This window comes from Xylocopa sonorina, chromosome 6, assembly GCF_050948175.1.
Source record: "Xylocopa sonorina isolate GNS202 chromosome 6, iyXylSono1_principal, whole genome shotgun sequence".
Lineage (NCBI taxonomy): Eukaryota > Metazoa > Arthropoda > Insecta > Hymenoptera > Apidae > Xylocopa > Xylocopa sonorina.
In genome coordinates, this window is record NC_135198.1 from 2,208,016 (window position 1) to 2,220,586 (window position 12,571).

General features: G+C 34.8%; 3 protein-coding genes across 6 annotated transcripts in view; 1 reads left to right on the plus strand and 2 right to left on the minus strand.

The window, feature by feature from the left end:
* Positions 1-514: 514 nt before the first annotated feature.
* LOC143424360 (oxidoreductase-like domain-containing protein 1) lies at positions 515-1,309 on the minus strand. 4 transcript variants are annotated; one of them, XM_076896375.1, is made up of 2 exons: positions 1,069-1,309; positions 515-969 (listed from the first exon to the last, which is right to left on the minus strand). In XM_076896375.1, exons 1-2 carry the CDS (start codon positions 1,129-1,131, stop codon positions 592-594), a joined length of 441 nt encoding a protein of 146 aa, XP_076752490.1. In that variant the 5' UTR covers positions 1,132-1,309; the 3' UTR covers positions 515-591. The 4 variants fall into 4 exon arrangements, with proteins under 4 accessions (XP_076752490.1, XP_076752491.1, XP_076752493.1 ...); XM_076896376.1 differs by having other exon boundaries at positions 515-983; positions 1,069-1,305; XM_076896378.1 differs by having other exon boundaries at positions 1,163-1,299.
* Positions 1,310-1,552: 243 nt separating this feature from the next.
* LOC143424566 (coiled-coil domain-containing protein 137) overlaps positions 1,553-12,571 on the plus strand; it is a 28,548-nt gene continuing 17,529 nt past the window's right edge. The window contains exons 1-3 of the mRNA XM_076896711.1: positions 1,553-1,695; positions 1,764-2,406; positions 2,486-2,696. Of these exons, the coding sequence (XP_076752826.1) occupies positions 1,619-1,695; positions 1,764-2,406; positions 2,486-2,696 (931 nt within the window). The 5' untranslated portion in view covers positions 1,553-1,618. The remainder of the gene's footprint in view (positions 1,696-1,763; positions 2,407-2,485; positions 2,697-12,571) is intronic.
* On the minus strand, positions 1,701-4,852 carry Borcs5 (BLOC-1 related complex subunit 5). Its single transcript, XM_076896718.1, has 3 exons — positions 4,052-4,852; positions 3,153-3,676; positions 1,701-2,617 (listed from the first exon to the last, which is right to left on the minus strand). Exons 1-2 carry the CDS (start codon positions 4,363-4,365, stop codon positions 3,181-3,183), a joined length of 810 nt encoding a protein of 269 aa, XP_076752833.1. The 5' UTR covers positions 4,366-4,852; the 3' UTR covers positions 1,701-2,617; positions 3,153-3,180.

The following is a 12,571-nucleotide window of genomic DNA, read 5'->3' on the forward strand; positions in this document are numbered from 1 at the left end:
ATTATAATCCAGGGTATATTGGTACAAAACCTTATTGCCAACTTTTAAAACTACATTTATATTGCTATGGTTCTAAAATATTCTTATTGCCTTTAAATAAATAAATACGTAGCAATCGAAGATCGAGTTGATCAGCAACTATGTGGTGTAAAACAAATCTGCTTCACGAAAAATTAACATTAACACACTTCAAATACATTATTTGAATGTTTAATATATTATGTCGTTAAATTGCATATTTTTTAACCTTAAAAACGTATCAGTTATTGTAATTTCTAATTTTTATCGGTTCTAAGTAGATGGTATCACTTTTGTATTCACGAATGTATTCTTATTTCTTCTGAGATCTGTATTTCGGTTCGCGTGACACACAGTATTCTAGGATGTTACATTTGTTATAGATCTCGTGTGCGATATAGGTTTACTTCCGTGCAGTCTTCTGCGATTACGTAGCGCGTAATTGGAAGGAGTGCAAAAGTCGCAACTGGGAAGCAAGATTGATGAGATGGCGCACAGTTATACATTAAACTTTATTGTCTAAACCTTTGCTGTTTTATATGTACATATATACAATTTTTTCTATACCAGTCGCTAATCCTTAATGATGTTCCTAAATCTAAGTTCCATCGAAAGATACGCTTTCATGTTAGGATCTTGTATTTTGTCTAGAATTAACTTTTGCACGTCCGCGTCGTTCTTTTTGAGAATGGCGCTTAATTTTTCGGCGTACTGGATCCAAACGCAATTCGTGCATCCGGACATGCAACAATTCGTAGGTTCTAATATATCATCTATCGAGGAGGAATCAATTGATTCCTTTTTATCCGTCGTGCTTTCCTCGGACGATAACATTGCACTTGCCCTGTGGATACACTTTTTACACGCGGAACATATTTGTTGACAGTTGTATCTTTGATTTGTAGTAATTAGCCGACTTGATCGAGCTAAATTCATCACCGTTTTCTTACGCTGTATGGATATACCTAGTTGTAAAAACAATGAAGAATACACATGATAATAAACAATCTGACGAGAAATATATATATAATTGTTATGGTTAGTGTTTACATTGCACAGTGATGCATTCCGATGAAGTAAATGATTAAATATTTTTACAAATGATTGATTCATATGTTTAGTAAAACGTCAAACGTTTTCTAACCTCACTGTGAATGTGTTTCGTTTGATCACAAAGTATTTTCTAGATGTCTCTGGTTGCGATACAGTAGTTATATGAAATTAACGTTATGTGTTTATGATTACAAATTTCGAATGCTTATTTTTCATCTTGCAACATGTTTACATTTGAAAAAATGAAGTTATATATGTGTATGAATGTACAGATAAAAATTGCCAATCATTGTCAGTTTATAATTATTAATTGATGAATCATGCATATTGTTATAATATTAATAATATTTATAAATTGGATACATATTTAGTATTACCTTTGGTACTTTTCAAAGTTCTTGCTTTTATCAGAGTTATGTTCTCTTTATAATATAGTTGTATCCCTCGATATTTTGAATGTACGTAATTAACGCGCGTTTTCCACACTCTCGAGCAGACGACAGTGTCGACCACGTGAAAGTTGTTTCTTGTTGTTTATCGGAAAAAGATGGGTCGGAAAATTCCCGGGAAAAAGCACAGGGGCGTGAAAGATCCTCTTAAGCAGCAGGCGAAACGACAGGCAGAGTGAGTTCTGCATTAACTAAGCTTTATTCTCGAATTATTTACATAGATTAGCAACCTGCATGTTATAGGTTAGAGACGAAGATAAACGCGCCGCCAAAAGATGCGACCGATCAAACGATACCGAAAAGTTTAGAGAGGGTAATAAAGCTGAAAGAAGCTGTAAAATCTGGGAAGATATCGAAGGTAAACAAGAAGAAAAAAAGGAAGAAGAATGCTCTTATATCTGTCGGTAGACAAAATCCTAAGTCTCTGCATCCGAAGGCTAGACCGGAGAAAGTTGTTCCTATATTTGAGCAGAAGCCTGGTGAAAGTGAACAACATTTCTTGTACAGAGTTAACAGGGATACGCATGCTTTCGTTAATGAAACTGCTTTTGAGAAAAAGTACAACGTTCAAGTGAAGAGAGATCCGGAGACGGGAAACATTGAAGGACTTGCAAAATGTGAAGAAAGTGAAATTGACAAAATTGAAATGTTAAGAGCGAAACATAAGAATATTAGGAAAAAGAAGAAAAAGAATAACGACGAACCTAGAATGACTAAAGCTGAAAAACGGAAAGAAAAATTAAAGTTAAAAAAACAGAAACAAGTAGAAGAAAAAGTAGACGAGTTCGATAGGTTTAAAGATCAAGTTAAATTTGGTGAAGTTGTTCACGAACCACCTCAATTGAAAGTTAGACCAAAAAATGCGGATGTTATAAGCACCTCCAAGGTTTACCTTTTCGTACTAAGCTCTTCTATCGTTTCATATATTTAAATAGTAATATAGTTTTTCAATTTTTTTGTTGCAGCCTGGAAAAAAGAAACTCCTTCTTCATTCTGTGCTCAAGAAGAGTGACAGTCCAAAAATGACTTCTCAGAATACTATATCCATAAATAAAACAGGTAAACGTAAGAATTTACCACTTGGAGAAAGGAGGCAACTAGAGAAACAACAAAGCGAAATTATAGAGCTATACAGAAGGCTGCGAACACAACAGTCTGCTGCTGTTAACAACTATGGTATGTAAATGTTCGAAGCTTTGAAAATATATACTTTTATGTAGAATTTTTACATAATTCTATATTGACAAGGATTGATTATGAGTTATCTCGTTATAACCATCAAATTGACTATTTTTATTTGAATAAAATGTACAATATTTTATTATAGGAAACTCTATGTATTTTTTTAAATTAAACATCACATTTTTTTATACAATTATACAATTTTTAGGGTTAACACGAAAATAGATATATGTATATATATATACATATATAAATTCTGATAGACAAGTTTTCTGTGCAGTACATACATATACGTACTAGAAATTTTTCATAGGGATTAGTAGTAAGGATTTGCTACACATAATAAAAAAAAAAAAAAAAAAAATAGAATATCTTTAATAGGTTTTGATAATGAGTCAATCAAAATTTTTCTTAGCACCAATACAGTGTACTTGTTATGTTTCAAGCTACCTTTTTGATATATATTTCAATACTGATTTTATCCAGTAGTCCACACAAATGGTTCTAATCTTTCTTCAATTGGTAGCAAATTGTTTAAATTTTCAAGGCTTTCCAAAGTTTGATTTAGAAGGGAATGACATTTAGTCAGCTGTTTACTAAGTTCGTGTACTTTGTTTAATTGTTCAGCAAACTTGGCAAACTTCTTTTGTCTATCTGTCGCTAGGTTCAGAATCTTGGTAACTTCTGGTTCAATGTTGATGTATAGAGTAGCTTGTTCACCAGCAATCATTTGAGCATTAGTATTGAGGTGATGTTGATAGCGAGCGCATAGGTTGAATAAACCAATAGGATTTAGCCTTTCCAGGACCTCTGGATCTCTAATGCCTGGTGGTAAATTAAGTGTTCCTCTCATAATAGGTAGGAACATGGGAATGGTTTGTAATTTAACTAGATCTGGATCTTTGTCAGGAGTAAGATCTGCCGCAGCTGATTTAACTACTACTATATTGTGAATTTTATCAGAGGTAGTTTTCCTGTAATTAAATTACATATTTATTACTAAAAAAAAAAAGAAAAAGAAATTATATCTCTTCAAAAAGTAAAAACTGAAATAATAATGTACGCTCATTTCTTGGTTCATACAATACGCTTGTTACGTATAGTGTCCCTGATACAGTTGAGAATTGTATAAATTCTATATATATTGTAAAAATATTTATTTCATTTGCAGTTATTGGAGTTACTTAAAAGAAAATAATAATAACATAAGATAAGAGGAACACATTTGAATTATTATTCTCATTGATATTTTCTAGTCATGTAAAATTGATCGCGTAAAATCATGTAAGAAAAGAATAGCGTAGAAAAAAAGTGTTGCACGAATCAAACAATGACTGTATTTGAGTTACCTGTAATTACTGGAACTTAAGCTATTTTTACGTCTAGATATATCTTGTGCACCCAAACTTTTTCCTCTATAAAGCTGTGACTGTTTGTTCGTCATCTTTGGCGAATCACCAATCGGTCTGTTCACTGTGTAAGATATATATGGTAGATCAGAATCCGAACAAATGCTCGCACCAGGACTGATGCATCTTGGCGGAGTCTCTTCCGGCACTCTCTCACGATTTGGTACACTTTTGCCACGTCTCAGTGGCATGTTTCTTGCCCTGTTAGCATTGGTAGCGTGCGCGCCACCCTGAGAACTTTGTTCCGATCCCATCCTGTCTGGTTGTACTAAAAAATTCCTTCAAGTTCTTCGAAATAGAGAGTTACATACGTCAAGTAATATGTACACTTATTTTAATACTCTACATTAATCTCTTTTGTTACACGATAGAAAGGTTGTACAATTATTTTATACTTAATGGTATAAATGTTCGGTGACATATGTAATCGTAATAATAATTGTCATGTTAGATTTAAGGCCATTTGACATTGCTCCGTTTCGTGTAACGTTTTAATTACCGACTCGTTGCAAGCGTACATTTTCGTTCATTCCGTAATTAAAGAGACTCAATAATCGATAACGTTAAAGTTGCTTCCATCGATGCATCGCGAAAATTTCTCTGTCCTTCAATCACGTTGTCACAATGATATTGTTACAACTAGAATCGTATAACAGTACGCGATAGCAGAAACACTGCGAACTCGGTTTGCCCAGTTTCTGTTGTCAAAAAGACATTTCCCTTTCCGTCATTGACTATTCAGATTGTCAGACTAGATCCAGTCGTTTCGATTGCTCGTACGACGAGCGCACCATCTGTTGAAATCGATTTTGAAGTTGAAAATAGAAAAGCTTAGTTTCGCTTGATAATGCGTTTTCCTGAAATAATTGTGTATCGCGAGGATGGTTTTTTAACATTCTGCAAATACTAATACAATCTGTAAAGTATTTTAAAACATTTTTTTTCTTAATTTTCCGCCTATATACTTTTTTTTTTAGAAATATTGTATGAATTTAATAAATTTGGACTTATTAAACCGTAACATTAATAAATTGTAGATCACTTTTTGAAATTTTAATATTAAAGAAGTTAATACGCACAATAGAAATATTTTTATTATACGAAAACTAATCTATACCATCGATATTACAAAAACAATTTGAGTTAAAAAGAACCAAGAAAAAATGCTTAAAGATTTTGTAGTAAAAAATCCAGCTAAAGCAGTGATAAAGATTTCGATTACATTTTAGACTTCAAAACTACATTTAGTTATTAATTTATTCCCTCGATGTTGGTCGAGATTGTTAAGAAAAATATACGACGAGCGTTTTACTATCGTCGGATCAGCGATACGTAAATTGATGACCCAATGACACGGGCGACCATCGATCTTATCGGTCTGATTTTCGTATTTTCAACACGTGCTGCCTAAATCTTTGATAACAACTAACCAGTTGCAGCTGCGTTGCGTGACAGATAATCGATGCTTTTTGTTTTTGCTTTTTTTATACTAGCACAGAGATAAGGTAAGGATATTCATTGGGTTTTTCTCGTTAGAAAAACATAAGAACTAACTCCATTAACTCGGAGCAGATCATTTCTTAGTCCGTAAATCCGCGACCGTGCAATTCAATAAATCATAGAAGTTTATACACGTATAACGAATAAATGTAATTCTCGAAATTAAGGATCTTGCGCGTCTATTCGAACAATAAATTATAGAGCTTCACGCGTTAAATCAAGAATGTACTCGGATAATTCTTCGTATCTGTTCGACGTCAAATTTATTTCAGAACATTGTTTCATCGCTGCAGCGTGAAGTTAAAGATAGGAAAGGTCATTCATCCCGCTTGCTAATTAAAATATTAAATTTACACATTAATAACTTTAACGAGAGAGTCGATTTCCGAAACCAGACTTTGATTATTTGATCAATCTGCCAAAATTAGTTTTCCAATTTTTGTAAGCGCTATTTAATTATATGTTTATATCATTCATAAGATATCCGCTGAATTATTGGCTAGAAATTCCTTTGTAATTTTCTGTGGCAAGTATTTAAAGGTATTCAGCTATTAGTTTTAACTGATAGAATCACGTAAAACGGTTACGAATTCAACGAGCTCGCCGTGTACTTTTGAGTTTCATCCAAGCTTTCCTTTCCCCATCCAATTCCCGATATCAACATTAAATTTACATCAGTTGATGCGGTGACGTGCTGCATACCGTTAGTTTTCATCTTTCCTCTGGGCTGACACCTAAAGTCCGCGCGGTCGCGGAGGATTCTTGTGCAATCGCATTTATATGTCAACGAGCGACATTTTCCGGAGGCTTCGTCGTTGAATCGTAGACTTATCAACCGTCTAGAATTATCACGCGAACCTCTCGTCTATTTTCACTCCCGATTATTTTTTCGAGCCGAACACAGGCCGCCGTAGAAATTTTATTACCCCGTTCCATAGCTAGAAATATGATTAATCTAGAAACGCTTTGTCGAGAACAGTTCGCAACGCGATTTTGAAACGCGAGGCGGAACGCTGCGATCGTGTTTGCATATCAAAGTGTTATTTAATTTTATCCATATACGCGCATGCAGACACATAAGTCTGATATTAAAATAATAGTAGCATCAAATTTACTGTTCTGCGATTTTCTCCAATTTCACTTCGTTTGCGACACATGCGTTAGAGATTGCGATAGTTAAATTTACGAAGATCGTAGATAAATGCTACTTTTGAAAAAGTAGAATTTTAGTCGCACTCGAAGGGATGATGAAGTTGCTTTAAAATGGCAACGAATTAAATGGTCCAGTACTTAAATCTATTTTTGGCCAATATTTAAATCAACTTTTCATCAGTATTTTGTTATCAAGAAGGTCAAAATAAAAATAGTAAGCGGTCAGTACATAAATAGCGAGTGATTAGTATAAATAAAAAAAACGATCAATTCCATTGTGGACTCATTCGAAGTTGAAAAAAGATTAGATTTAAAAATTTCTTTATACGTAAAACAAATATATATAATAAAAATAAAACTATATATATATGTATATATATATAGTTTTATTTTTTATATATTAAAGTAGATTATGGTTAATAATGGTTAGGCTATTTTTCATTTCCGACATTTAATACATAATAACAAGAAAGAAAATAATGTTTAATTTTAAAGTGTAACACTGACCACTTATATTTAAATATTGACAGGAAAGGGTGAAAATATTGACTATTCGTAATTAAATACTGACAAAATCAGTATCAGCGATTGGACTTCAGAAAGTGAAAAACTGTAGCAAGATTCAGTTCGAACACAGTACACAGGCAAAGTAATTAATCATTTTAAAATAAACAGTTTGTATCTACTATCGGAACGTTAAGTTTATTCAGTCTACTGTCGTAGGTGGTCTTTCGAGTGTAGATACATTTAGCTTTCAATCAACACGTATGGCAAGTATTTTCTACATGTTTTTCCTCTCAGTCTCGTACAAGTAGAATTTGAGAAGTTTATTACGAAGTTAAAAGACTGGACCCTTTGGAATTTAATGGTAGAGATAATGTACGGCTAAAGAAAAGATTATCGTGCATTAGAACGTACACTGGTCAAGCTTTTAGGGATATCTTCTCGAACACTCTGTATATTTAGACGTTACAATATATAAAATTCTGTTCATAATTATCGTAAAAAATATTAGACTATCGCTTGCAAATGTCCAGTCTACTTTACATTATATATTATCTGCATTCCACATTATCATAATGTGGAAATATGTAACATAAATTTAAATTATTTATTGAAAAATTATCAACACTGTGTATACATATGTATGTCAGTTAAAATTGATTATGATTCGCGAAAGTACCGCTGGATGTATATATCACTGTGTACTTAAATTAGTCACGATAGTGTTTGCGTTAGATTAGAACTCACATTTCTTATCCAATTCACAATTTCTAAATATTAATCAATTCGAAGAGGTACAGTTTTTTCAATGATAAACAGTTCCAATGTTTGAAAGCTACATTCTATTTTAATATAATTAGCAGAGAAAATTGTTTACAAGTGGCAGTAGAGGAGATATACTCAAGGCGGATGATAAACAACTGACGCAATGCTCTGTCCGAAAATAAGAGCCCTATCTGAAAAATTTGGTTTCTCTATTTATTAGGAGTAAAGAAATAGAATACTGTTGTTTGAAACGTCAAACGAATGTAAAATTTCAAATAAATCAATTTAAGTGCAAAATCATTTTATAGCATAAAGTAAATAATGTAGTGAATAATTATAAAATATCTCATTTGAAAGAAGAAAACTAAGAAGAGAATCCAAATTGCCAATATCTTTAAATATCTTTAATATATTCCGTTAAAATGATTAATTTAAGTAATTATGTAAATAATATAGTTTTCGTTTTTTGCAATGGTTAGTCAAATTTTTCTTTTGTTTCTAATGTCCTTTAATCCCTAATATTGATTTTGAGTCTCGAATAACATTGTTAAATTAAAATGGTACTTTTATATTCGTACAGAAGGAATATAAATAATTAATTACTAATAAAAGAATAATTTCATTATCCTCTACATCCTCTACATCTGTGAATCGATGAATACACATTTCGATTGATACATATTTTCGGTTCCTATTCTGCTTTTACCGCTACTGTTGCGATCCGAGTGACCATTTTGCAAAGGAAGGTCGTACAATCGAAAGTAATGTTGGAAAGCGTCAGACTTTGGCAGGAAATGAAAAGATAAATAAAAACGGTGGGTCGTTTTGCATGCGGCGAGTGTATTAACTAACTGTTCAGGTGGAATAATGATCCGCGGGTAGTAGAAAACCGATCGGAAACGGCAATTACGGTATACAAACTGGAATTCCTATTTGCGGCGCGATACGCTTCACGTTTCATCGGCGCACTTCCTCCTTGTCGCTTCCCATGATTTTTAACGAGCGTTCGTTACGCCGACCACTTTCTAACGCATTGACGTGTCCGAGCATTATCTTCATGGTCCGCGAGACGCCGATGGAGACGAGCGTTCCATTTAGCGCTTTTCTTATCGATGTCGAATTCGAACTGCTGCACCTCGTCGCTCTCTAAATACGGGCCCCGCAGTCGAACTTCTATGCAACGCTTTCGCTTCGTCGACTTTGCTTGTTGCGTCCTTAATTTCTCCTCGTTTACTTGCTCGGATAGAATATCTCGGACGACTTTTTTGCTGGTAAATTTCAGACTCAGTTTATTTTACAAAATGTACATATATATAGAGGTTCGGAGTTCAACAGTCAGCCAATCGGCGAGCTGCTTGATTCCGCGAGGGGGTGGTCGTTACCTTCCGGTGGGGGTAGGGCCACGGAGCACAACCGTTAGGGTAACCTATTCGAGGCTATTTGACCTAACGGGACCCGTGATTGGGATTTTTGGGTTTATGATACGTCAATAGCTATTGAAGAAAAACATGAAGAGGTAGTTTACTAGCAAAGTTTTCTAGCAAATTAATGAGAAAAAGTAATAAATAGAAATTGGGACTCTTCAAAAATAACTAATAATATGCGACCGTAGCATAAACCTGGTTCGACCATATGTTTCGAGGACGGAACATTGCTACTGTGTCAATTTTTCTATTATGGGATACTTTTTATTCTTTAAATGTTTCAACTTGCAAGGATTTCTGGATTATTCTTCTAGTAGACTTTGAAGTCTTTTTACACGGTATTTTCACTCGAGAGGTGACCCTCAGTCGCCATGGCGCTTTATGCGACAACTTATGTTTCTCATCGACTGACTTTAAGTTTCGAAGCTCTAAAAAAATGAATTTTAGAAGTGAAGTAATTAGCTGTTGAAAAACGAGATCGATTGTATTCAGGAAGAAATTAGTGATAGAGAAGATGAAAAAAGCGATGGAGATAGTGATATAGTATTAGGTGAAAAAAACTGGAGAATTAGGGTAATAGACAGCGAATCCATACCATGGAGAAATCGAAGAAAGTAGATAAAATATTTAAATATTTTCGTAAGTTTACACTTCCCCTTGTAATAGTCCGCGCCTTCCACCTTGGAAACTGCTGTTATATCTAAATACTTACTAAACAGTTATAATGACATTTTCGTAAGGAATCCTCTTGCTCTTCCTCGAGAAACGGTCCCCGAAAAATAAAGAATGCGAACGGCGAACGTCGGGGAAGCAAATTAAATCCGTGGAACATCAAACGCGGTTATTATCAGCGTCTGAAATTCACGTCAATAAGAAGGCAGCAATGTCTCGCGCAACCCGGTCCAGATTCTAATATTCCCCTCGGCGGAGAGTGCTCGCGCAGTTACGAGCAGACGGTGGTACACACGCGGAAGCCGGGATTCTCGAAAATTTCGAACATCTTCGCACGCGTCCCAAGCCCCCGGTACGGTTTTTTAATTTCACGTTCCAGGGATGAGTAGACGGGCGAGAGGAAATACTTGACCGGTGTTTTCGTGGCCGGGATATCCTCTTGAATAATTCATCGCGGGATTTCGTTCCGCTCCGCAGCAATCTCGCGATACCAACTCGGTTGGAAGTATGAGAAATAGTCACTTTTTTTCGCGCGGCCGTCGCCAGTTGCCCCTTTCTTTTCTTTCTCAGTGTCGTCGTCATTTTTCTCTCCGATTAACCACTCTGTCTGGCTGTTCGAGCTACTGCCGCGCGACGATCGGGGAGCAGCGGGGAGGAATGGTACGATTAACCCTCGAAGACTCCCGCGCATTTACTCTGATTAAACGTCTGTTTAACGGAGACTGATAAGTGTTTCATTCTCGATGCGAACTGGATCGATCGCGTCCAACGTTGCAGCGGACAGATCTGCGTATGGATTAATAAGGAGCGATAAGAGGTTGTCGGATAATGGGACAGTGTCCTTTATCAGACAGGAGAGATAAGAACGATTGAAAGTTTATTTAGTGATCCGTGGATCTCGTGTATACTCGTGGCTGTCTAAGTGGACTAGGATTAAAATAAAAATGAAAAAATTTTTATTTTTCACAATTTCGAACCTTTGCTTGAATCCTCCTGTAAATTTTCTGTATCAAAAAGTACACGCACAGTGTACTGAAAAAAAAATACAAAAGATTGGAATTTAGTTATTTTTTTCCAATGTACAGATAGCACTGATATATTTTAGTAGTCATAGTTGTTTAATAAACGATCACCTCACTCGTTTGTACTTTTCATGTTTTATGTATTGGGTTGACGAAAAAGTATTTTCAGTGTTGACATACAGATAGCGTTGCATTGTTTTGAAAAATTTCTGTCAACGTTACAAATTTTTTCTTTTGATATCGATCGCATTGAGATTTGGTCATAAGTAAGCTGTGCGTAATTCTCTTAATCGATTAAAGTTTATTTTTCGTATACAAAAAATGAGTTTTATTTCACGCTATAAAACCGAGAACACTTTCTTGCTAATCCAATATTTTCTGTTCCGCGTAAAATACCTAAACAAACGATCGTTCGCAATTACCGCGAAGAATTATAGTAACAATACTCTCTTGGCACAAAAACGTTTTCCCACTCCGTTCCATTAAACTGCAGCTAATTGATTCGTTTAAGATATAAAATGGGACACTAATACTCTCTCCCCCCCTCTCTCTCTCTCGCTCTCTCTCTCTCTCTCTCTCTCTCTGGCCGCTTTTTTTCTTTTTAATTAAATTGGTCCTGTGAATTCCGCATTACAGTCGAGTAAAAAAGTAACCGCTGCACCGATTAACCGGTATCACGAATTAACTGGTTTCTTAACTCTCTGACTGCAGGTACTTACAGAAAAATAAACCATGTTTCCGTGTGGTCAACACGGGAACAAGGTAACATTGCAAGAGAACGTAATAACAAATCAGATATATAATAGAGTCGTACTATATTTTTTAAAATTGGAACGCGTTGCTTTTTGTGATCGCAAGGTTTAAAAAAACTATACGGTGTTCTTAAAATAATTGAAACGTGCTATTTTTAATACACACAGAGACGCGCATCGATCTGTAAAAATCGATGAAACGTGTTACTTTTGCGTGGCAGATTGAAACGTACATGTTTCATAACAGGACGGAGACAAATGAAACGTGTTATTTTTCGTAACGTACATCGACATTGGGAAAAGTGGTCATTTTTTTTTTATCTCGTTGCGAAGGATGGAGTCTTGTCGTAACTTTAGAGTAACAAAAAGTGTTGTTCCCATTTACTCAAAACATAGCAGGGGACGTTGAAACGAAGAAATACAAAAATGAAAAATGGCAACCATAAAACTTATCTATGCGTAAAGTGACCAGACACCATATGCATATGTCGCAGACTGCAATGGAACAAGAACAGCCATAAAATTAAATCATCTATAATTATAATGCTAAATTAACCCCAACATCGACTTTGCGAAAATGTAAATAATTAATAAACATCAAATTTTGTAATTCAAAAGAGAAAAGATTGTTCAATATGGGACACTTTGTGTGACAGTTTCAAGTCCGAA